The 26,776-nt window shown below is 38.2% G+C and overlaps 1 protein-coding gene across 1 annotated transcript; it reads left to right on the top strand.

Moving 5' to 3' along the window:
• Window positions 1-14,628: 14,628 nt before the first annotated feature.
• On the top strand, window positions 14,629-17,159 carry Gspt2 (G1 to S phase transition 2). The gene has a single exon (XM_051178985.1). It carries the CDS (start codon window positions 14,867-14,869, stop codon window positions 16,760-16,762), a length of 1,896 nt encoding a protein of 631 aa, XP_051034942.1. The 5' UTR covers window positions 14,629-14,866; the 3' UTR covers window positions 16,763-17,159.
• Window positions 17,160-26,776: the final 9,617 nt, after the last annotated feature.

Below are 26,776 nucleotides of genomic sequence, written 5' to 3'. Positions count from 1 at the left end.
AATCTCCTCCAGGTAAAAAGTAGAAAATAACCTTGAAGAAACATTTCATAAAATTTATACAAACAGCAAGCAAGCATACAGACAGGTATATACTCATTACTAGAACAATATAAAACAAACATGCAGTGAGCGAGCACCTACAACGTCTAGAACAGCCATTCTTTTTATAAAACATGATGGCTGATAACAATATTCTAAAAAAGTTTGAACTCTTAAAAATATTTTTAGAAGTCCAGTTTTGTTGTTTGTGTGTATATGATTTTGTATTACTATTGATTATAACAGACAACAAATCAGGGGCTCATCATTGAGAGAGAATTTATGCACATATAAAACCATAATAATAATAATAATAATAATAATAATAATAATAATAATAAGCAATAATCAAAGAAAAGAGGCCATTAATTTGAGAAGGAATGGGGGGAGAACTGAGAAGGGTTAGAGTAAGGGGACATCAGAGGGGCTGGAGAAGGGAAAAGTGGAGAACAGATGTAATTATATTTTAAAATATCAGGAGTTTAGTACAATTGCTTTGGTAAACTGGTTGTAGTATCTAATAAATACAATTAGATATATGAATTATAATTCAGAAATTCTACTCTTATATGTGTGTTAAGAAGAAATTTGTGCATACATCACCAAAAGACATGTACTTGATAGAATCCCCATAGTACAATTTGCAATTCAAATGTGGAGACAATCATGATGCCCATCTATAATAGATCTAATTATATTGTAGTCTCTTCATATAATGAAATTCTAGACAATGAAAATAAAGAAATTACTATTGTACTCAATAACACAGGTAAATTGCAAAAGAAATTATCTTTTCTTGTCCAAATTATTTTTATTTTTTGAAAGATTTTAAAATTAAAGTATATTTATGTCATTTCCCCTTCTTCCCTTCAACCCCTCATTTATCTCATTGACTCACTCTCAAATTCATGGTATCTTTTGTTAATTATTGTTACATATATATGTGCATAAATATATAAACAGAACCTGTTGAATCCATGTCGTGTTGATATATGTATGTATGTATGTATGTATACATGATTTCAGTGCTAACCTCTTGGTATTGGATAACTTATTGGGGGCACCTATCTGCCTGGGAAAGACATATTCTCTCTCGCTCTCAGCAATTATAGTTGTCCACAGTTATTGTCAAGGGGTTGGTGTCCATGAGATTTCCCCATCTCCATGTTAACATGTTCATTGATGTTGGCATTGTTAAAGTCTTATTAAGCTAACCATTCTTTTATTCTTTAAAGAAATGTAAATTTATCATTTTCAAGCTATTGTATAACCAATATATAAATCGGCATTGATATGCAAAATGTGTCTGATTAAGAATAATGTCAATTAAGAGTAGGTTTGCATAATATAAGTACAATTATTTTTACACAATCTAATTACCAGAGCCAGAAATTGAAGGCATATTGGAAGTGTTCTTAATATTATGAGGTCTATTTTTAAAAAATGTACCATTCTTGAATGGATTTTACTCTTGAACTCTTTCTTGGCTGTATTTTGTTGCATCTCTTTTAGAGTAAAATGATTCTTTGAAACTCAGGTATGACATCAACAAAGTTAAGAAGTTAATCCAAACTGTCTTTTATAATAGGTAATTTAAATTTAGCAGTCTGCTTTTCAGCTCCCCACTTTGGACAGATTCTTTTATTATCTTACCTTTTTCTTTTGGGGGAAGAACCATTTTTTAAAAAATCACTTCAGTTTAACCATGCCCTGTTATTTACCCAACTTGGTTTCTAACTGTGCACCTTTCTCAAGAATTTCTCTATAATCCCTATCATTTTTTGTAAAGAAAATGTTCCAATGCAGTTGCTATTGTTAATTGTTTACTTCATTCCAACTTTTATTGTCCATTTAAAAATTGCACCTTTCACATTGTAGATTTTAATCTTGGAAATTACCTTGCATCTTTTATCCTGTTCATCCTCACTTTCTCCCAAAATTACAAGACTCTCTTCAAGTTGTTTGCAGCTCAAGATCACACCTTGGTCCATTGGTTGTTTCAAACTTGAAGTATTAGGGGGAAAGAACTTGTATTTTATTTGACCATCCTCATTGTCTAATGGTGCAGCAGAGAATCATCCAGAATTAAGACTATCCTGATTACCTCTTCATGAAATCTTAGATCATTAAGTTACAAATGCTTGATCTCAGGAACAAAATTTTGAAATAACCATTCTGAAAAAAATGTCTTTACTGAGTTTATATCACAGTAATGTACTTGTGTCCTCTTTCACACTTTTGGGCACCTTTGCTTTTCCAATAATAACTGATTTTAATTTATTTGTGAGTTCCATCTGCATTTGCCCATATAAAGGTAAACAATTGTTCTTTGTTTATTTTCCTTCCTGGTAGGCAGGTATCTTTTCTACTTGCCTGAGTGTTCTCTGGCATTGACTTCCACCTAAAGGCCAGTTTCATCCCCACTGGATAGCTGGGCTAAATGTAGTCTTCCTCTTTAATTATCTAGATAGTTTTTGTCAAAATGGCTCAAAGTGTTCTGAAACTGAACCTCAGGCATGTTCCTCAGATGTTTTGGGGTACCCAAAATTGCATGACTATTTCAAAATCTGAAAAGTCAGCCAGTACGGGCCTTACAGTCTAGTCACCCCAAAATACTGTGTAAATAATTCTATAGTAGCCTGATGCTGTCAAAAGGCATTTCAGGTCTTTTGAAATGGCCTGTTCTAGATAATGCATGGTTTCCATTCCAGATATACAACTTCATAGGAAGAACAAAAGATACTACTATAATCCCTTCCAGACAAAATCTACTACTATAATCCCAGCAGAGCTTATGACGACAGAAAGCCCACATTCTGGTCTAGTACCTGCCACTTAGAAAATGTGTGACACTAAACAAATCACTTCTCAGGTCTCAATTTCTTTGTTAAGGAAAATGCAATCTACTCCACAGTTTAAAACCGATCTTACACACACATACACATACATAGACACACAGACACACATAGACACACAGACACACACACACACACACACACACACACACACACACACACACACACCCACACACACACACCAAAAGAAAACCTAATGGTTGCAAGGAAAGCATCAATGGACTCAGGCATTCAAAGCCAACCTCCTTCCAGGAAACTGAGGGTGCAGCCTGAAGCATGAAGGGCGAGGCCCAGGCAGTGAGCACAGTATACAGAGGAATGTCTGCAGACACCAGCGGCCACCAATGGCTCCAAAGATAAGCAGGGATAACCAAGAAGCAAGGTGGGAATGTCCTCCCTGTCAGTGCACAGGGCTACTCTAAGCCAAGGTAGCCATTCTTTTTTTTTTTTTTTATTGAAGCATATTTATTTAAATATGAGTTATTTAAATGATAAGAGCAAAACATGCTTGTAGTAATGATTTAGACATGCCAGAAATATTTAAATAAAAATTAACTATATTCTTACCCAATATCTACTTCCCTTTCCAGTAGACCGTTAAAAATGTGATATTTTAAATTCCTTTGATTTTAATTATCTATGGAAGATTATGCTGATTTTTTATATATATTTATTTTATATAACCAAGTCCATTTAAATGAAAACAAACATTTATAGACAATATTTGGGAATTTGGGCGGCGTTCTTTCCAAACTACTTCCTGCTGGTAAGGGGCGCTGTTATGGGGGATTCTAAGAAGATGCAGAAATCCTGGCTGTAGTCTGTAAGGCTGCTTTGTCCAGCTGTTTTGAATGTAGAATCACCTGGTACTCTGTTTCAGGCAGTCTGGCTTGATCAAACCACATTAGTCTGGAAGGAATCCACAGCTTTTCATTTTCTGTGGAAACAAAAATAGAAATCATTTTCCTCAGTAACTTGTCCTTCAACTTAAATTTTGAGTCAAAACATTTTTTTAAATTTAATTTATTATTTTACATGTCGATCCCTCCCTCCCTCCCTCCTTCCCTCCCTCCCTCCTTCCCTCCCTCCCTCCCTCCCTCCTTCCCTCTCTACCACCCTCCCTCCCTTTTACCCTCTCTGCCCTCTCACATGCACCCTAACCACCCTCCCCTCCCATCCCCCACCCCAATTCCATATGTACAGGAATGTCATCCAGTTGGGGTCATGTAGATCTGACAGGTCATGTGAAGTAGGGACTAGGGGTTCTCTCCTGTCTCTAGGTTAAGGCAGTTATTCCTCCATGGGGGATGTGTTCCCAAGGTCCTTTTGTGCACCAGGGATACATCCTGGCTCAAGGTAGCCATTCTTAAAGCAATGATTGCGTTTTTTTTTAAATAAAGTTCAAAACCAATAGAATTATTATACAGCGATAGAAGCCAGGGCTGGGATTCACTTGGAGTTAAGGTGTAAGAGGAAGTTCCCTTTTTTATGGTCCGGCCGATGCTGAATATGATTACATAGCTGTACTTAGCCCAAGCAAGTTATTTGAGCTACATATAGCACATATGATACTTTCCTGCAAACATTTATGTATACTTAAAAATAATACCTGTAAGCCTCAAGTGGTTCATCCAAAATGGACCAGAAAATGAGAAAGAGAGGAACAGAAACTGCTATGGCAAAGACTAACAATTTTTGTTCTTCTAGGTTCTGACTATAAAAGCATTAATTATAACCCTCTTCAACTTTTGGTACTATTTTGTTTAAATTTTATGTTGGAAAATATTCAAATTAAAAATAGTCATCAGATATAGACACAACTATTAAAGATTGTTGAAATGGTGTTAAATTTACGGATTAATTTGAAGGTGACTGTCACTTTTTTGAATTGAAACTACAAATCAATAATATTAAGTAATTCTCTACTTTTTAAAAAAATAATTTTTGTTTATCAAGATTAGCCTTTCCTCTGTTGCCCAGGCTAGCTGTCAACTTCCAGGCTCACATGATCTTTCTGCACTTCTGTCCTTAGTAGCTGGAATAATGGGCATGTACCACAGCACTCGGCTTCTTTATATAGTTTCCAAATTTCTTTCATTAGTGTCTTGTAAATGTACAATCTGTACATTCTGTTTCAAATTCATTATCTGTTTATTTTTGAACTATCATAAATTGTATCATTTCAACAACAATTACATTGTTCTTGAAATCACAGATTTTGAAATTTTCATTACTAGTTTATAGTAAATATGTTTGATTGTGTGTGTTGACGTATTCTCTGAGTCTCTGTTAAATTTGTTGGATATTTCTAGGGTTTATAGGTTTTTAAAAGAATTCTTGGTAACTCTCTTCTAGAAAAATATGAATTTTACTTCTTTTTCATGAGAAAATTCTGGTTGTCATTTTAACAAATTGGTGGTTTTTTACTTGGTGCTAAGTTTAATTCAAGTGCCCACAGGTTTTAAGCACTTTTTCTGATACCATGATATGTTACACACTACTTCTAAAATGATGTTGAGTAGAGGTGATGAGAAAAACTTCTTTAGTTTGTGGTATGTTAGAGGAAAAACACCCAGTTTCTGCCATTAAGGGTAATATTAGCTGGGGATTTGCAGTAGAAGCTCTTGTTACTAGTTTGAGGGAAATTTGTAGAGTGATGACTTTTCTAAACCATTTGAGACAATGATATTATTTTTTTAGAGTGGATTATTAATAGAGGATAGTTTACACTGACTTTTTGACTATTGGCTAACTTTTTATAACAAGGGCAAATCTGATATTGTCACAATACATTGTACTTTTGTGAGCTGAAAATCCCAGAAGGTCAAATGACTGAACCTGAAGATTACGGAGGCTTAAAATGTTGTGTCAATTTATCTTGAGCTACCTTTATTCACCTTGAAATCCGCTCATTGAATATTCATGTGTCCAATCTAACATCTTTTTACTATTAAAATCTTAAAATGCCAAAGCACTAGCTTTCACCAATCTGAAAGCTAAGGAAGTGATCAGATAGCACACGAAACCTATACCATTGTTCTCCCTGGCTTGCTTTAACCTGTCTACCTGTGGCCACAGTTAACATATTTGACAAATACTTTTATAATATTTTAAATTCTGTGTCTAATAAAATATTACATAACTTCTTCCATACTGAACATACTTGTGGTGGTTTAAATGAGAATGGTCCCCATATGTTCATATATTTGAACACTTGTATCCCATTTGGTGGAATTGTTTGGGAAGGATTAGAAGGTATAGCCTATTTGGAGGAGGTGTGGCACTGAGGATGAGCTTTGAGGTTCTAAAAGACCATAGCATTCCCAATCCCTTTTTCTCTGCTCATATTTGTGGCTCAAGATGTGAGCTATCAGCTGTTCCCATTCTCAGCCTTTGTTCTGCTATCATGGATTCTAACCCTCTGAAACCATAACCACAGATCAAACACTTTAATTAGTTGCTTTGGTCATAGCATGAGTCTTGAAACCTCAAAACCTACTCACAATGACACATCTCTCCCAAGGCCACACCTTCTAATCTTTCTCAAGCTGTTCTATGAATTGGGGAGCAACCAACCACTCAAACATATGAGCTATGGGGGCCATTCTTATTAAAACCACCAAAATGACATTTGTGAAAACCTGAATATTTGTATTCCCAGGTCATGATCACTCATATTTGAGCCAAGAATAAACTCTCTCCTATGTCCTTTGAGGTGAAAGTTGGGTTTTTGAACCAATATTTTCCATATAATATTAGGGTATTTTTGCTAATAACTTATTCAGGAATTTTGTATCTCCATTCATGGGGGTTATTTATCTTGTCTAAAAACACAATTTTATAATTGAGTTAGGAATTATTTTTCCCTTTTCTGTTTTCTGAAAGTAATTGTACAGGCTTGAAATTCTCCATTAAATATATAATCAAATTCATCAGTGAAAACATTTGGGCTTACAGACTTCTGTTTCAAAGTGATTTTAGCACCAACACAGCTATCATTACAATAATTATAGTATAGTTCGTGTTATCTATTTCATAACGGGTGAATTTTGGTTGCTTAGTGCATTTAAGGTTTTGATTTTTTTTTTTTTTACAAATTGCTGTATTCTTGATACTTGATAACAGAAACCTATACTTGATAATTCTTGATAATAGAAATTATCCCCCCACCCGAGCCTGATGTTTCTTTCCCTTTCTTAATCTTCTGGCTAAGTGAGTACTGTAATTCACTATTTTTCATCTTACTATATATTGCAACCCAGAGAGAAACCAACCTTAAAAATTCTAAGTAAAATATCTATTTCTAATGAATATGCATTATTTTGGCACCATCCTAAGTGCTGATTGCTTTGCAAATCTGTCAGGAGTTAGTGGATCCTAAGAGCAAGGAATGATATAAACAATTTCTGATACCAAAAAAATGAGAGTTATAACAAAAAGGATACATCACTCAAAAATTATGATATATACCATAAAACAGGGACATGTTATTCATGCACAGGAGCTAAAAGGTTATACCAGAAATTGTCAATGAGATGACTCAGATGCCAGATCATTTACATACATTTTTATTTTTGAAATTCAAATATTTTTATTACTATTATTGTTTTTTATTCTTCTCTCATGCATTATATATCAATAGCCATTTCCCCTCACTCCACTCCTACCAGTTCTCACCCCCCCCCCCCACCTCTAGATCCACTTCTCTATTTCCCTTCAGAAAAGAGCAGGCCTCCCAGGGATATCAACTGAATATAGCATAACAAGTTGTAAAAATACTAGGCACAAGCTTTCATATAAAGGCTGGGCGAGGTAACCCAGTAGGAGGAAAAGGGTCCCAAGAGCAGGCAAAGGAATCAGGGACGGTCCCTGTTCCCACTGTTAGGAGTTCCACCAGAGGACCAAGTTTTATAACTGTCACATATATGCAGAGGACTTAGGTCAGTCCCATGCAAGGGCCCTGGTTTTTGATTCAGTCTCTATGAGCTTCTGTGAGCCCAGGTTAGTTGATTTTGTGGGTTTTCTTGTGGTGTCCTTGACCCCTTTGGCTCCTAAAACCCTTTCTCCCCCTCTTCTGCAGGATTCCCTGTTTGGCTGTGGTTCTCTGAATCTGCTCTCATCAGTTGTTGGATGAAGCCTCTCTGTTGATGATTGGGCTAGGCACTGACCTATGAGTACAGCAGAATAACATTAGCAATCATTTCATTGATTTTTTTCCCCAGTTCTATTTGGCTCTTTCCTAGGTCTATTGGTAAGTCTGTCTCTGGTTCCTGTCTATTCAGGCAGTGTTGGGCATGGGATCCCTCTCATTTGGTGTGGGCTTCAAGTTGGACATTGGTTGGCCACTCCCACAAGTTCTGTACCATTATTACCCCAGCACATCTTGTAGACAGGACACATTTTGGGTCGAAGGTTTTGTGACTGGGTTAATATCCTAGCCCTAGCCACACCACTGGAAGCCTTGCCTGGTTACAGAAGATGGTCAGCTCAGGATCGGTGTCCCCCATTACTAATATCTTCGATAGTAGATTTCATTGCACTAGGTTTCTACATTGCTCCCCAAACCCCCTATACAAGTTGTCTCTCCCATTACTCTCTCCCATCATCACTCCACCCCCAATTCCTCCTGTTCTTATCTCTACTCACCCCCCAGTGTACCCACAAAATTAATTTTATTTCCCCTTCCCAGGGAGATCCATGCATCCTCTCCCCCTTTGAGCCCTTCTTGTTAGTTAGCCTCTCTGGGTCTGTGGATTGTAGCATAGTTATCCTTTACTTTACAGCTAATATCCACTTACAAGTGAGTACATTTCCTCCTTCCTACCCCTCCCATGTATCCCACTTGCTGGCTCTCCAATTCATGGCCTCTATTTAATTGTTTTACACACACACACACACAAACACATACTATATGTATATATATATACATATATATATACACTAATTCATTATATACATGCATTCATACATACATGTATGCATATATATATATATATATACAACCTACTAAGTCCACATAATGTTACTTGTATGTATTTGATTTCAGGGCTTATCACTTGGTATTGGGTAACATATTGGGAGGCCATTCTCTAGGGAAGCCTACTGTCTTGCTCTCAGCATTCTTTAGTTGTTATGCCTACAGTTGGGGCCCTATGGAATTTCCTCCTTCCATGTTAACATGGATCTAATTTCATGTGTTTACATGTTGACATATAGTTTTTGCACCACTAATTTTTGAAGATGCTGTCTTTTCTCTGGTGTATGTTTTTTTTTGGTATCAGATACAAGATTTAACAGACAAAATTCTAAATCAGCCAGTATATATAAAATATATATCAATTAACCATGGGAAACCTGAAGACTTAATGGAAGTGTTGTTAATATTTCATCAGCTAGAGAATATGAATAATGTGTGGAAATAATAAAACAGAAAAGTAGGACTTTTGGAATTGAAAAATAGAGTAAACCAAGTAAAAATTTCATAAAAGGAACTCAACATTAATATTGAACAGAGTTATAATAAACCAATTTTATGATAGATCTATGTTATTCTCCAATCTGAGGCACAGAAAGAGACAAGATTGTTGAGAAAAGAATAAAGACTCAGAGAAATATGAGACCCCCATTAATCCCATTAGCATACATATAATGGCACACAGTAAAAAAGAAAAGTATTCAAGGAAATTCTGACTTTGGATTGAAGAACCTATACCAAGATAAATGAACTCTAAGCATGATAAAAATCAAGAACAGGCATAAGCACAAAAGTGCTGAAAGACAAAGAAAATATTAAAAGAAAGAAGGGATGTATGTTTTAGAAGGATACTATCCTAATAATATTGTCAACTGGATTATTATTGATATAATAAATATCACAAAACAGTGAGATGACATTAAATTCTAAGACAAAGGATGCTGGGAAAATCATGTGTATTTTAAATGCAATTAAGTTAGACAGTATTTAACTGCAAGGACTACATCTTAGATAGTTTATGTCTATCAAGTGTTTTTCATACAGTTGGCTTAGTGCTGAAAGAAATAGTAAATATGGTTAATTTCTTTTGCAGTGTTAGTTTCATACATGCTAAGCAAGCACTCTACCATGGAGCTATATCTCTAACCCATGAAAATGGATGCAAATTAAGATCATCTTATTAACTGAATTAAACCAAACCCAGAAAGAATTCTATGACTTTTGTCACTTGTGAATTATAATTTCATACATATATGCATGTATTTCATATATATGTATATATATATACATATATATGAAAAAATAGTCTAAAAGAGAGGAACGATGACACTAATGAAACATGGGAAAAGGTACACAGATTCACATTATAGTTAATCACTGCTTAATACCAACGAAAAAAGAGAAAATGTTAAAAGCACTAAGAGGTACACTAGGTGCATAGAAATAACAATAATATTATTACATTTTTCAATGGAAACAATTCAAGTAAGAAAATATTGGACATTGTTGATTCTAAAAGAAAAAAGAAGCCCAGGAAAAATTCTGTATCTAGAAAGAATATCTTCATAACAAGACAAAATATAGCAGACAAAAAGACAAATATATTGTCTACAAGGGCTGCACTTAGTTTTTTATTGTTGTATTGCCATTGTTTTTGTTTTCATAGTAGTAGCTCTAACCTAGCTCATGTGCAAAAAACTTACACCTATTTTTGAAGCTGCCTGAAAATAAGATAAAAATAAGATCCTTGATAAAGATAGTCCACGTTAACTACACAGTAACGAAGTTGGAAAGACTATGGTAAAAGAAGAATGTTTAATAGTGATAAAGCAATCAATTTAATAAGAAGACATGGTGTCCTGGGATACCAAGGTAGGAGAACAATGAGTTCTTGTTTAGCCTACAGTATATTGTAAAACCTTGTCTAAATAAATAAGAGAGCACATCAGTCATAAATGTTTACATACCCGGTAAAAGAGTATCAAATTCTTTGGAGTAAATCTGATAGAACTGAAGAGGGAAATATTAAAATCAATAATTGTATTCAGGGATTTCAATGACCTCTGTCAATATAAGGAGAAAATCATCAGAGATATAAACTTAACAATACAATTAGCCATCTAGACTTGATAGACATATATAACGTATTCCACAATAATATTATGATACACATTTTCTAAAATACACATGGAATATTTACTGATATAAACCATATTATAAGAATAAAATAAATCCATTCAAAGTCAAGGCCTCAAATTTACACATATTTTCTCAGGCAACAATGAATCCATAATCAGATGATTATAGGAAATCTCTAAAATTTAGGAAACTATAACTTATGGATCATAAGATAAATTAATCAGGAAATTGATGTTTTTGTTAAATAAAAATGGAAACACCAGCCAAGCCTGTGAGTTACTTTTAAAAAAGTATCTAAAAGGAAATTTATAGTATTGAATATAGCAGGAAAGACAAATGCTTTCAATGTTTCACCCTTATAACACTAATATTCCATTTCAACTTACAACACTAATATTCTATTTCCCCCCTCCTTAGAAGATCCACTCCTGGAACCTACATGGAACCAAACTAGGCCTTCTGAATGTGGGTGACAGTTCCGTGGCTTGGACAGTCTGTGGGACACCCTGGCAGTGGCACCAGGAGCTATTTCAGGTACATGGATTGGCTTTTTCAAGCCCATTCCCTATGGGAGATATAGGGGATAGGGCCTTGGTCCTGCCTGGTTTTGGTATGCCAGACTTTGACTCCTCCAGGAAGGCCTTACCCACTCTGAGGAGTAGACGGGAGGGGGTGGAAGAAGGGTCCGAAGGGGAACTGGGGTTTATTTGTAAAATGAAACTTAAAATTTTTTAAATAAAAATAAAGATCTCTTCCTCTACACAGTCTCTTAATGGGTACCTAACTGACTTTGAACTTCTGATACTCCTATCTCCACCTTTCAAATCCTAAAGTTACATATGTGTACCATAACATCTGGTACAACTTTCATTTATTGATTTATATGTTGGTTATAGGTGTGTTTCATTTTACAAAATATTTATAAGGTCATATTTTTGTTTCTTTATTTGCTTTATAATCTTTTGAGACTTTCATACATGAGAATTGTAGTTTCATTATTTCCTCCTCCTTTGCCTCCCTTAACTCATCATGTCCCTTCCACTCACTCCTAAACTCATGAAATCTCTAATTATTTTTATTACACATATATAATATGTATATACAAACATAATCTGCTGAGTTCATTTAGTGTTGCTCATTAGTATACATGTTTGGGGCTGACCACTTCAGACTCGATAACCTGATTATCAGGGGTCTTGTCCTTGGAAAAGATAGATTTGACCTTTCTCAGTAGCCATTAACTTCTAGGGCAGTGTTTCTCCCTTCCTAATGCTGCGACCTCTTAATACATTTCCTCATGTTGTGGTGACCCTCAACTGTAAAGTTATTTTCCTTGCTACTTCATAATTGTAATTTTACTACTGTTATGAATTGTAATGCAAATATTTTGGAGATAGAGGTTTGCCAGAGGGATTGCAATCCACAGTTCTAGAGAGACCCTTATGAAATTTTCCCATCTATATTGGTATGCCAACTAGTGCTATCATTGTGTAGGTCTTTGGGCATGTTACTGAGATTTCATGTATGCAGTTTCTCTGTCATATACAGAAGACACTATACTGAAGCAAACATTTTGGTACTTATAATCTTTCTTTCTTTCCTTCTGGATATTCCTTGTTCCAGAGAACAACTGATTATGGGGTGCCCAACCCCAGTTGTGTTTTTGCCTTTTTATAAGAAAATACACATAATTTTGTTTTATGCAATTTTATTTTTTGAGACAAGGTTTCCCTGTGTAAGTAGTCCTAACTGTCCTAGAACTGGCTCTGTAGACGAGGCTGGAGTTAAACTCACAGAAATCCACCTGCCTCTGCCTGCTGAATACTTGGATTAAAGGTGTTCACTATCATTGCCTAGCCTTATACAATCAACTTTGCACTATATTTTACAATAAAATGTTTTAAATGGGAAATACTGAATTTATCAAAACATAAATGTCATTTATACTTAAAAATATGATGGGAAGATATTTGATTTGGTGATGAATCCTTTAAAGTCTTGAGCAGAGAGACTGAAGACAAGTGATCCCTTACAAATTCAGAGTTTTGTTCAATGTCAACTCTTCTGGTTCAGAGAAGTGAATCTCTGTCCCCTTCGCTGTGTGTCTTTTTTCTCTGGACTGCCTCTTGCCCCTTTCTGAATCCTATAAATGACAGACTGTAAGGACATCGACCCACTGTTTCTCCTGTCTCCTTTAAAGTTATAAAAGCAGAGCACCCTCTGTTCTCTAATAGATACCCTAAGCAGCAATCCTGCTAATATTTTCGTGACTAATTCGGTTGACTCAAAAAGCAAAATTCTAAATCTGTCCTGTTTATTTGAATGAATTGCTTTGTGTGACAACAGCCTCTAAACTTTGACAGATTCTCCTAAATCCATTTAAGGAATCCTATGCTAGGTTCACAAAATGTCGCAGTACATGTGTGGGGATTTTGTTCAGAAGTCCATCTTTACATTTCACCTCTCAGTTTTCCCTATTAACTCCCTTTATTTCACAATAAATTAAACAAATAAATCATTACCAAAAAAAAAAAAAAGAATGAAAGGTCATCTAAAGGCTTGGGAATAATATAGAGCTGTGGCAGCTCTAAATTGAACATTATCAAGGGCCCTGATAGTCCAATAATGTAAGGAGAACACAGTTCTCAAATTACCAGTCATTCACTTGTTTTGAAATGCCTTTCTTTGTTGTTGGGTTGATTTAAAATGAATGTCCACAACTCTACCCAGAAAAAGCAAATTGTACTATCCCCTGCTTCCCCTTCTCTGTTTGCTATAAGATAATCTATAAACAATGTTATCTAGGATTTAGATGACATGTCAACCTTTTCAGAGGGAGATAGTCTATTGATTGGCACTTTAAGGATTTTTTTTCCACCTCAGAGGTCACAGTTGTTTTAATTGAGCTTAGAGCCATAGTTCCTTTTATCACAACTTCATTGATTCTTATTGTAAAGCCAGTTCTGGTTTCAGGCTCTCAGAATGAAGCTGAAAGACCATGGCCGGTGATTCTAAAGAATAGTCTTGGAGAAGTCCTGGTGAATAGGGCAGAATACAGGTGGCTGGAAAAGCACAAGTGGCCTTAGTCCACAGAATGAGCTGCCAGCTACACTCCAGGTACTTGCACATGAATGATTAGAATGCATTATTGAAGCATTGCTTTCCTTGGAAATATAAAAAGGTCTTTAACCCTATCCTTAAAACGGAAGCTGGTAGGGCACCAGTGGGAATAAAAAAGCCTCTGGCTTTCAAATTAATAAGTGATGTTAAGTTGCAATTACTATCTTTATACATTTCGTAAATCCCGTCTAAGCACTACATATTCTCCTCCGCGCCCCCCATGGGCTGCTCATTTTGTCTCCCATTTATTCAATAGTTGTTTTCGTTTTACGTGAAGATTTTAGTAGAATTTGAAGTTAGGTGTATCCAACGTTTAATCATTGGGACGTGGTCAAATCATTATCCCAGATCGTATGAACCAAAGTAATTAGACAATCTCATTATTAAAACCGTACTTCTGGACTTGGCCTCTGTCTGAGAACTAAAGGGGACAAACCTACGGATGGCAGCGAGGGGTCAATTCACCACAGGCGTTGGGTCAGGGGTGGAGGAGTCGGAAGTGATTGGGATTTGGGGGAGGAGATTCGCTTACACACAGGAGCCAAGCATTGAGCGGCCATATCTGCCACCGCCACCGCAGCTGTGGATGCAGCATCTGCGCTCAGCTGCCTCCGCGCCTCTAAGGTTCGTGAAGCTACCCGGTGGACGTTGGCTGTTCTGCCTTGCCACCATCTGTGCAAACAGCTCGTTCTGACCTGCCTACCCCCTCCTTCTCCGCCGCACCCCGGCTTCTCAGACCATGGATCTCGGCAGCAGCAGCGACTCAGCTCCCGACTGCTGGGATCAGATGGACATGGAAGTCCCGGGTTCGGCTCCGAGTGGGGATGGAATCGCCTCTGCAAACACGGCAGCGGCTGAAGCAGCGGAAGCGGAGGCCCTGCGCCAGCATCTCAGCATGGCCTTCAGCAGTCAGCTCAACATCAACGCCAAACCTTTCGTGCCTAGCGTAAGCGCTGCGGAGTTCGTGCAGTCCTTCCTGCCGGGATCGGCCCAGCCGCCCGCCCCCACAGCCTCCAGCAGCAATGAAACCTGCACCAGCGCCGGAGACCCTCAAGGTAAAAGGCTGGGATGGGGAGCACCTGTGGAACCTTCCAAAGATGGACCTTTAGTGTCGTGGGAAGGTTCCAGTTCAGCTGTTACCATGGAACTTTCAGAACCTGTTGTAGAAAATGGAGAGGTGGAGATGGCCCTGGAAGAATCGTGTGAGCTTAAAGAAGTAAGTGAAGCAAAGCCTGGGGGTTCTTTGGGAGAGTCAGGGCCCCCAGAAGAAAGTGGCAAGGAAATGATGGAGGAGAAAGAGGAAATAAGGAAATCCAAATCAATGGTCATACCATCAGGTGCTCCTAAGAAAGAACACGTAAATGTGGTGTTCATTGGGCATGTAGATGCTGGCAAGTCAACCATTGGAGGACAAATAATGTTTTTGACTGGAATGGTTGACAGGAGGACACTTGAGAAATACGAAAGAGAAGCTAAGGAGAAGAATAGAGAGACTTGGTATTTGTCCTGGGCCTTAGACACAAACCAGGAGGAACGAGACAAGGGTAAAACAGTGGAAGTGGGGCGTGCGTATTTTGAAACAGAAAAGAAACACTTCACAATTTTAGATGCCCCTGGCCACAAGAGTTTTGTCCCAAATATGATTGGTGGTGCTTCTCAAGCTGATTTGGCTGTGCTGGTCATCTCTGCCAGGAAAGGAGAATTTGAAACTGGCTTTGAAAAAGGTGGACAGACAAGAGAGCATGCGATGTTGGCCAAAACAGCAGGGGTAAAATACTTAATAGTGCTTATTAATAAAATGGATGACCCTACAGTAGATTGGAGCAGTGAGCGATATGAAGAATGTAAAGAGAAACTGGTGCCCTTTTTGAAAAAAGTTGGCTTCAGTCCAAAAAAGGACATCCACTTTATGCCCTGCTCAGGACTGACCGGAGCAAATATTAAAGAGCAATCAGATTTCTGTCCTTGGTACACTGGATTACCATTTATTCCATATTTGGATAGTTTGCCAAACTTCAACAGATCAATCGATGGACCAATTAGGTTGCCAATTGTGGATAAGTACAAGGATATGGGCACTGTGGTCCTGGGAAAGCTGGAATCAGGATCTATTTTTAAAGGCCAGCAGCTTGTGATGATGCCCAACAAGCACAATGTGGAAGTTCTAGGAATAGTCTCTGATGATGCTGAAACTGATTTTGTAGCTCCAGGGGAAAACCTCAAAATCAGACTGAAAGGAATTGAAGAAGAAGAGATTCTTCCAGGCTTCATACTTTGTGAACCCAGTAATCTTTGCCACTCTGGACGCACATTTGATGTTCAGATTGTGATTATTGAGCACAAGTCTATCATCTGCCCAGGTTATAATGCGGTGCTTCACATTCATACCTGTATTGAGGAAGTTGAGATAACAGCCTTAATCTCCTTGGTAGACAAGAAATCAGGAGAAAAGAGTAAGACACGGCCCCGCTTTGTGAAACAAGACCAAGTGTGTATTGCCCGATTAAGGACAGCAGGGACTATCTGCCTGGAGACCTTTAAAGATTTCCCTCAGATGGGTCGTTTTACTTTAAGAGATGAGGGTAAGACAATCGCAATTGGCAAAGTTCTGAAACTGGTCCCAGAGAAGGACTAAGTGATTTCATTGTTGCCTCTGCACCGTAGTCTGAAATATTGACTGCAATTTACTGCCCATTGACTGATATTTGTTCACATTTTGCAGAGAAAGTTCACAGCAAAAATCCATGTTTTGTCAGCTTTCTCATGTTGAGATCTCAGTTATGTCACTCTTGAATGCATACTCCAGTTTTTTCCCTCTACACCACTCTGCTTCCTTGGACAGATCAGTAATAGCTTTGTAAGTGATGTGTATGCAATTGCCTATAATACTACAAATAATATATTTAAAAATTTTATTTTCCCTTTGGGATATCTAGACATCCTTTGTTCTGTGCAGAACAATCAGTGTGTCAGTGTGTATATGTTAATGAAGACAAATAACATGTAAATAAAGTGTTCCATTTGAAACTGCAGTATTCGAAATGTGTTTGAATAATGCTTGAATTTATATGCAATACTATTTCATTAGTTTTTTCTCAAGTAATTAAATGCATTATTACTTGTGCTTCAAAAATATCTTCCCTGTTTGTAATGAGGAATTGGTCAAAACCACACATCTGTGTACCAAAAGAAAACTTTACTATGGAAGAGACACCCTACCTTTGTGCCCTTCCCAGTTAACTGTGTTTTCTTGTCTTAAGTTCAATTAGTAAAGGAGTTCTTCAACTTACCCAGTTATTATTTGAAAATGAAGATTACCTTTTTTTTTTTTTTTTAATTTTGTCTTCCATTAGGTCCCATAACGTTGAGCATGGCCAAATCACATGTATTCCTAAGGTTTCAGAATATGTATATGTTGATAGACTCTTATCTACTCCATCATCTTTAACATGCTGTGGTACCATTCATTGTGAAATTTGGGGTGCAAGACACAGTAATCGGTACAGTTACTGAAAAGGTAAATTGTTGAAATAGGACTATATGTCATTTACTAAAACAAAGGACTTGATGTGGGAAATGAGCCTTCCTTGTGGTTTAGGGGTTATTACAATCTGTTTTCCAAACAATTTTTGAGAACACCAACTGTGGATTATAAGGTAGTTAGATGCATTGCCAGAAGAATGCCTTTATGACCCTCAAAACTCTCAACAGCTTGGGGAATTTTCTGTCTTGGTAAGTAAGTTTAGTGTAAACATCTTCCCAGTGGTGTGCAGAACCAGTATTTTTTTTTAGGTACAGCTCTATACTTGGAGTAAGAAACTTCTTTACTAACTCTCATGGGCAGGCTGGTAGATGTAGACACTGCAGCCACAACACCCTGGGCCTATGCTCAGGTAAGGCAGTGTCTTCTTCATGGTTTCTTTCTTTGTTCAAAGGCAGTGTCTACTTCTCTGTGGTCTTTTTCTTTGTGTGCTCATGAAACTCCTATCTCATTATATTAGATCATTACTGACTGTGTTGCATTATCAGCAGCATGACTCCATTGTGTATCATCCACCACAGGTCGTCGGAGCACCTGCTTAAGAAAGATTTTAACTTGTCATGCATCAGCTAACCTAATCCACAGGAAAACCCATATGGTGATGGACACAGTCATTTAATCATGAGTGTTGGTGGCAGGAGTTTTGTTACATCTTTTGTCATAAAAGTGCCTCCTTTTGGCATATGGTAAACTGTACAGCAGTGAGGCTGGTCTTTTTTTGATAAACACTATACCTTAACAGTTACTTTATTAAGGCTGTCCGCCTAGCCATGTTAGCCCCACTGTGTAACCTAGGCTGGCTTTCAGCTTGTGGTGATCATCCTGCTTCAGTATCTTTAGCGTTGAAATTATAGATGTAAACCACCACATCTAGCTCTTGGCAGTCATTTATAGTTTTTTAATGCTATTTTTGTGTCATAGTAATTTTAGTAATTTACCAATAACTGTGTGTGTGTGTCTGTGTGTGTATGTATGTGTGTATTATAGTCACATGCACACATACAAAACTCTCTACCAGTTGGCCAAAACAAAAGCCAGGACACTTGATTTGGATAATTTTTCAAAAACTGGTTCCTAAATGTTTGTGTGTGAGAGAGACACACACACATATAACTTTCATAGAAAATGTCATAATCTTTATGCCTATTTTAGGAATTATTTCTTTGCAATCCAGTGATTATCATATTATTCAGGAGGTTGGAGACACCAGAGACTAGCTCTGTTTTTTTTTTTTTTTTTTTTTTTTTTTTGCTGTTGTTTGTTTTGTTTTTTTTTGAGACATTTTTTTTCTCTGTGTAGCTTTGGAACTTGTCCTGGAATTCACTCTGTAGTCCTGGCTGGTCTTGAACTCACAGAGATGCACCTGCCTCTGCCTCCCAAGTTCTGAGATTAAAGGTATGTGCCACTACTGCCTGGCTGAAAGTAGATATGAGCCCAGCATTGTGACACTGGCTTGCAATGTAAGTACTTGAAAAGCTGAGGCAAGAAGATAAAATGTTCAAGGCCAGCCTTAGCTACACTGTGAATTTGGAAACAGCCTGAACTACACAGTGACATCTTATCACAGAAAATCACCAGTAGATACAAATCATACAAAAACATTTCTTTTTAATTTCAGGGTACTTTACTTTAAAGTTGTTAGCATCTAATAGTTTTCAGTATTTCAAATTAGGGCCATTTGCCAGTACAGCATTAGTTTGTCCAGTGCACTGTACTACTTGTAAAGCTACAATCAGGGGAGTGTCCCTTTACAGAATTTCTGCTTTCTCTAATTCATTTTAAATTAACTTTTGGATGGTTTAAATAAGAATGTCCCTCATAGGTACATCTATTTGAACACTTGGTTTTCAGTTGGTGGTGCTGTTTGGGGGAGGTTTAGGAGGTGTGGTCTTGCTGGAGGTAGTATGCCACTAGGGGTGGGCTTTGAGTATTTGTAGTCTCACCCCACCTCCAGTTGCTCTCTCTGCTTCCTGCTTGCAGTTGAGGATGTGCGCTCTCAGCTTCCTGCTCCAGCTGTCATGCCTGCTGCTTGCTGTCATGCTTACCTGCCATGATGATCGTTTATCTCTCTGGATCCGTGAGCCTAAATAAACCCTTCATTCTGTAAGTTGCTTCTGGTCATGGTGTTTTAGCACAGCAACAGAAAAGTAACTTGGTGGCAGAAGTTTGAATGTAGAGAGTAAGCTATTGCTGTATAGAACAGGACCATGTTTTTTAGAGGAATGTGGAAGACTGAAATTTTGGATTAGAAAAGTGGTTGGATGCCGTAAGCAGACATTAGTAGGAGCTTTGAAGACTCTAGTGTTGAGAGTAATGTAGAATGCAGCAGCCTGGCTCTCAAGGTTTCAGAAGGGAACAATATTAGGAATGGGACTAGAGCCCATTTCTGTGCTGTCTTGGCAAAGTAACTGGCTGATTTCTGCCCTTTTCCTAAGAACTCGCCTGAGGCTAAATTTTAAAAAGTGGACTAGGAGTTCTAAGCAAGAATCTGTTGCGTGGGTTTTGATATTTACACCGTACCTCACATGTTTTCCTCTGGTAGTTTCAGGTCTTCCATTAAGGTATTGGATCCATTTGTGTTGATTCTGGTACAGAGAGAAGGCTTCATGTTTCATTCTACTACATGTGAGTTGACGCCATGTTTTTTTTGACATTTTTAAGGTTATATTAGTTATAAACATACACAGTTATTTGTCTATTTAATTCCATTTCTCTCTGTGTTTTTTTTTTTTTTTGTATGCCAATGACATGTTTCATAGTTATTTCCATTTTGAATATACAACACTTCCAATCTTGGGATATATGTGCTTCCATATCATTTTTTAGGGTTATCTTTCTAGCTCTGTGGACGGTGCCATTAGTATTTTGACAGGGGTTGCCTTGAGTCTAAAATTTATTTTAAATAATGTGGATACTTAATAATAATTTGTCCAGTACATGAAACTAAATTATGGAGTAATTTCTTTGGCAGAGGCAATTGCAATGCTATATAATGCTGAGTATGTGGCATGATTATTATTGGTAAGGCTTTTGCAGGTCTGTGATGAAATAGAGAAAGTGGAACAAGAAGAAATACAAAATGTATAGTTTGGAGAGATAGATTGGTTGGAAGAGGGAATATAATTGTTAAGGAGACTAATACCACTAAGGAGAGGCCTACTCTGCATTTGAATAAATAGTAGGGTTCCTTCAGGGTAAGAGTCCACCCAGATAAACTTCTGACTTGTGAAAGAGAAAGAACCTAGAGTGGTTTCTGCTTCTAGACAACAGCAAATAAAAGCTGCTGCATGGGGTTCAGGGAAGTGTGGATCCATCCTGAGTTGTCAGCCTAACTTAGCAGTATCGTTCATGTGGTACTGGCTTTAGAGGCATGAAAGGCAAGAGTGAAGGGGTTGTAGATTCCTATTTTGTGTTTACAGAGAGCCCAGGCAGTGTGTGTCAGGTGAGTCCCTGCATGAAGTTCCTGAGAGGTCACTGCATGAAGTTGTGAAAATGAAGCCTGTTCCCAAGATGTTTGTGACATCCGAGTTGGAAGATATCTGCTCAGGAGAGCTGCATGCATGAAGTGAAACCAGCCTAAGAAGGAGATGCATGTTGTAGGCACCAGAGCTGAAAGGACAGAGCCATCTAAGTTCTTTAACATGAGATGTAGAGCTACAGGATTTAGTGTTTGCCATTCCTTCCCGTGCCTCCTTTCTTTCCTTTGGGGATGTAATGCATATTCTGTGCCATTATATGTTGGAAGTTTGTAATTTGCCTTTTTTTATTTACAGGGAGCTGCAATTAAGAGATTGCCTTGAGTATCAAAACAGACTTTACACGTTGGACTTTTAAGCAGTGTCGGGGCTTTTAAAGACTGGGGACATTTTATAGCTTGACTGGATGCAGTTTGCATTATGATATGACCATGATGGTTTGAATAAAAGTTTTCCCCTATAGGCTTATGTATTTGCACACTTGGTCCCCAGTTTGTGGTGCTATTTAGGGATGGTTAGGAGGTGTGACCTTCCTGGAGGAAGTATGCCACTGGAAACAGGTCTTGAGTGTTTATAGTATCACCCTATGTCCAGTTTGTGCTCTGTGCTTCACACTTGTAAATGAGGATTGTGAGGTCTCCGCTTCTGGCTCCAGCTGCCATGCTTGCCTCTTGCTACTGTGCTGCCCTGTCATGTTGCATGATGGACTTTTAGTCTTCTGGAACCATAGGCCAAAATAAACTCATTTTTTCTATAAGTTGTATTGGTCATAATGTTTTATCACCATAACATATATGCAAGTAATACACTCTTAAAGAGCTTTATCTCAAATTTCTATCAACTAAGTTTATGCATAATTTTCCCATGTCTTATTGCATGCTAAATACACAATGCACTCTGCACTTCAGGATTTATCAGTATGTACCACTGGCTTTTAGCAACTTTGTAAAATACTTTTATTTATTCTTTAAAAATTTCATAAGTATATTGAATGCACTTTTGAGCATATCTATCTAACACCACCTACCCCCAAAACCCCTCATACCTTCTTCTCTTTCTTCCTCCTCAATCCTTCTAGTAACTTTTAGCTTAAGATTCCTCCTATACTTCTCTGACTTTATGGGATAGCTCTGAGGAAATGTTACATGAAGAAAGGGGTGAATCTGCATTCCATGGCCTCAAAGATCTGGGAAGGAAAACAGAGGAGACCTTTGGCTGGGTAACAGCACACTGCATTTCTCACAGAAGCATCTTTCTTTGATCCCTAGGGCCAGTTCTTCCAGTGTTTTCCTTAGCTGCTAAGGTCACTACTGTTCCTGTCCCCAAAAGATCATCTCTCAAATTAACTCCTCTTTTCAAAATATCCTGCTTCAGTATAGTATGATGGTCTCTTCTTGTTAAAGTTTACATGAAAACACTCAACAATACAAATAGCCCTTGTTTTAGTTGAATTGGACTGTAAAATGATGGGGATGGTTAGCTTTTAGTTTATACCTATTAAAAGGAAATTTCAACAGCCACAGACTCAGTAGTTTATTGTTTGTCTACATTAAAAAATAGTATCTACGCATAACTGGCCATTGGTAGGAAGGAAAACTTGCCCGAGGCCACTCCTTAAAAAAGGTTAAACTTGTTTTAGAATTCAGGAGAAACTTTATCACAGCAGATAGTGTGTGTGGTAATGTTCACAGACCACCAAAATCAGAGAAATGGAAAAAGAATAAAAACTTGTGAATGAACAGCCCATGAGACAGGAAAGAGGAGTGGTGCTTCACTTCTATTCCAGAGAGAACAGCTGACAATTTCTTACAACAGCATGTTGACTAATATTCATTTTCCACATGATTCTGTCTCACTCTACTATGGCAGATTTTTTTTTTAATAAGAAATATGCCTTCTACAAAGATTTTTCTTTTCTCACACTTACCCTTAATTTATTTTTAGAGTCAATGGTGATATAAAGTTTACATGCTGAATTAGGTTTCAGAAAAGCCCTCTTTTGTACTCATAAATATTAAGTTGAATTTGCAAATGCAGGTCATCTTGCTTATACCTGTTTTTGCATGTGTATGTATGCATATATGTGGGTACAATGTGATTGGGGTGCACAGCGTGTGAGGGGTGTGTATGAACACATGTGCATGGGAAAGCACAAAGCTGCTGTAGAGCATCTTCAGTTTCTCTCCATTGAAGCATTGTCTCTTTCACTGAACAAAGAGCTTACTGATTCTAGCTACCAGCTGGTCCAGAAATCCTCTCTATCTACCTCTTAAGTTCTGGTGTTATAGGCAGCCAAAATGTCTGCCCAAGTTTTACCTAGGTTTCGGAATCCAAACACTGGTACACGTGTTTGCTTATAAAATATTTAACTTCTTCAAAAGTTTAAGTAGTCAACATTGAAATCTCACTTCAGTTTTGGTATGAGGAGATTAAATAAGAAAATTGTTTATACTCATCTCTCACTTGTTATATATATATATATATATAATTTGTATATACATACCTAATTACAGATATTCTTTCACATTTAGGGTACTGAGTTACGTGTATTTTTTTTTTTTGCCTGCATGAGGGTGTTAGATACTCTAGAACTGGAGTTGCACAAAGCTGTGAGTGCAATGTGGGTTCCTGGGAATTGAACCCAGGTCCTCTGGAAGGAAAACTAGTCTTCTTAACCACTGAGCCATCTCTCCAACTCATGGGTCACTATACTTAAAAGCTCCCTCTATTCTCTAGTGGAGGCCTGGATTAATTATGCTCTTCTAAGTCTTAACTTGCTTTAGTGTAGTCTAACTGAACTTTTTCCACATTAATACATTTACATATTGTAAGTGGCCAATAATTACCCCCTGAAGATTCGGCAGGTTTAACTGGAAATTCCTGGGTTAAATTTTAATCTATCATTTCCATACTTATATTTGTTTTTACCCTTTTCTTAACTGATGCTCTCATGAGTAGTTTTAAAAGTTTTTTTTTTAGTTTATAAATGAGTAGGTGAAATAAAATGTAATTTTTAAATTTCCAAGTACTTAGATCATGAGTAGTGCTAATGACCAAATATTTCCTCCTTATCCGTGGTGGTCAAGGCATGCTAAAAACAAACATGCAAACAACCAACCTCTGTATGAAAGGTCACATGAATCACAAACCTATTTCTTTTTCAAAATTAAATTATTTATTTATTGTGTATGTGCTCACATGTGTATGCACGTGAAGAAAGAGGTCAAAGGACAACTTTTGGGAATCAGTTGTCACATTCTATATTGTTAAATCGGGGTCTCTTTTGTTTCTGCTGTGCAGCATATGCCAGGATAGGTAGCCTGGGAGTTTCTAAATTCTCAGGGCTCTAAACCCCATATTGCCATATAAGTGCTAGCATTAAGGATATCTGTTACCACATCTGGCTTTTTACATGTGTTATGTGAATGAAACACAGGTTGTTGTGCAAGCCCTTTTACCTGTTGAGCTGTCTCCCTAGTCTGAAAACATAAAAATTATACATTCAGCTGGGTGCTGGTGGCACATGCCTTTAATCCCATCACAGGCAGATCTTTCCCTGATATGTGCAGCCCAGCCATTGCCCCTGGAGACCTCCAGCTGGCAGGCTCCCCCTCCCCCCCCCAGACTACACTGGCAGTCAGGCCTGACCCCTTGAGGTGCTCTAATGGCCAGCTCCACCCCCAGGAGCTCCAAAAGCTAGGCCCCATCCCCAAAATTTACTAACAGCTAGGCCCCGTCCTGTCCTTGAGGAGCTTCAACAGACAGGCCCCGCCCCTAAGGAGATCCAACAGTCAGGCCCCAGCCCTAAAGTTCTCCAACAGCCAGGCCTTGGCTCTGTGGTGCTACGATGGCCAGGCTCCACACCCAGACTTCTCTTATAGCCAGGTCCCGCCTCTGAGGAGCTCCAGTGGCCCTAAAGAGATCCAACAGTCAGGCCCCACCCCTAAGGTGCTCCAATAGCCAGGCCCTGCTCCCAAGGAGTTCCAATGACCAGGCCCCATACCCAGACTTCTCAAATAGCCATATGAGCCATTCCCAACCCTTTCCAAAGGCAGGAAAGTGGCCAAGCCCCTCCCTATAGAAAAAAGTCTCATCAATCCTTGGATCAGGCCATGATTATCCCACCAATACCATGACACCCTGGAAACCCCACCCCCCGAAATCCTATATGAGGCCTGCCTTCTGTTCAGCTCTCTGTTGCCTCTCACTCCAGCAGAGGCAGCTACCTCTCTGAGTCGTTCCTCCCAATAAATCTCTTGTGTGAAGTTTGTTGTGCAGTGTGTCTTTGTGGTAATCCTTGGCTCCCGGCTGTCAAGTTACCTTTTGCCTCCGAGCTGTGACACTTACATTGGTGATGTGACTCAGATAGGCTCTCCTGGTGCCTGTGCTCTCCCTCAGTGTCTGAGCCACTCTGGGACCCTATCCCTCATCTCTGGTTCACCCACAACAGACTCACCTTCCAGCTTAGCAATTGTTTGGCACCCACCAGGAGCAACTAGGTAAATTTCCCCTTTAGTTGATATAAATGCTTCCCTGAGTCTGAAGAAGTGGCCATTGAGTATCTGTTACCCCTCTGGTGTAGGTACCCCCTAGTCACGGTCTTTAAGGCTATGACTGGCCATCTTCTTCTACCCTGTCTCCCTACCCTTGGAGCTATAATCCTGCAGTTTCCTTAGGCCCGACCAGGCTATTGGGCCCTTCCTGCCTTCTCTTGCCTTCCCTCCAGAGCTGCCTGTCACAATCCCACAACTCCTCTAGACCCTCACAGCTAGATGTTTCCTTCCTATGCCTTTCCCAGTAATTCTTCTGTGTGAGGTTTGTTGTGGGGTGTGACTGTGGTATTCCCTGGCTCCTGACAGGATACCTTTCCCTTCAGTGCTGTTACACACCTAGAGTGAAATTGAAGTCATGAACAAAAATATAATTAGAGTTTCCTAGCAGAATCACTTGAGCTCCAAGGTAGTTAGAGATGGATGCACATCAGAATTATTTCTGTAGGAAGAGAAAGCTGTTGGAAATACAAACATAAAGCTAACTCTGAAAACAGATTAACAAGCCTTTGAAATTCTAAAGGATAGATATGAAATCCCATGCTATCTATGGGTATCTGACTTAGTGGAACACAAGATACCACGTATAACTAGAGTGTGCAGGCTTGTAACCATTACTATGAGAGGCAAGTTCTGTTATGCACAACTCTGAGGTCCCAGACACTGCCAGCAGCTTCCACCATCAGAAGAGTGGGTACAATTTAAATGTACTCTCTCATGACATGACATATTCTGTGCAGAATAAGCAAATGGACTTCTTTCTCTTTCTCTGCTGATATTTCCCATGGTGGTCTTGGCACAGGGGGAAAGTAAGGCCTTAGGGAATTGCCTATCAGAACCTTGAGTAAAAAACAAAAACAAAAACAAACAAACAAAAAAATAAACAACAAACCCCAAACCCTCCTTTGTGAATATCTGGTTCCTTGTACATAACATGGGGATAATGTAAGCTGTTTGCTTTGTAGGACGTTTCTGAGGACTGAATAAGACTCAAGCACAAAGAGTTCTTTGATGTAGGGTGTGGGGTGTGCATGTGGAAAGTTATACCTAAGTACATGCACAGTTAATGTGTTGGAGGTTCT

The sequence above is a fragment of the Phodopus roborovskii genome, unplaced genomic scaffold, assembly GCF_943737965.1.
Source record: "Phodopus roborovskii unplaced genomic scaffold, PHOROB, whole genome shotgun sequence".
Classification (NCBI taxonomy): Eukaryota; Metazoa; Chordata; class Mammalia; order Rodentia; family Cricetidae; genus Phodopus; species Phodopus roborovskii.
The sequence above is the reverse complement of the archived record's forward strand: the minus strand, read 5'-3'. Positions and strand labels throughout refer to the sequence as shown.

Excerpts from the sequence above, each read along its gene's own strand:
- Gspt2 (XM_051178985.1), top strand. The coding sequence starts at position 14,867 with ATGGATCTCGGCAGCAGCAGCGACTCAGCTCCCGACTGCTGGGATCAG.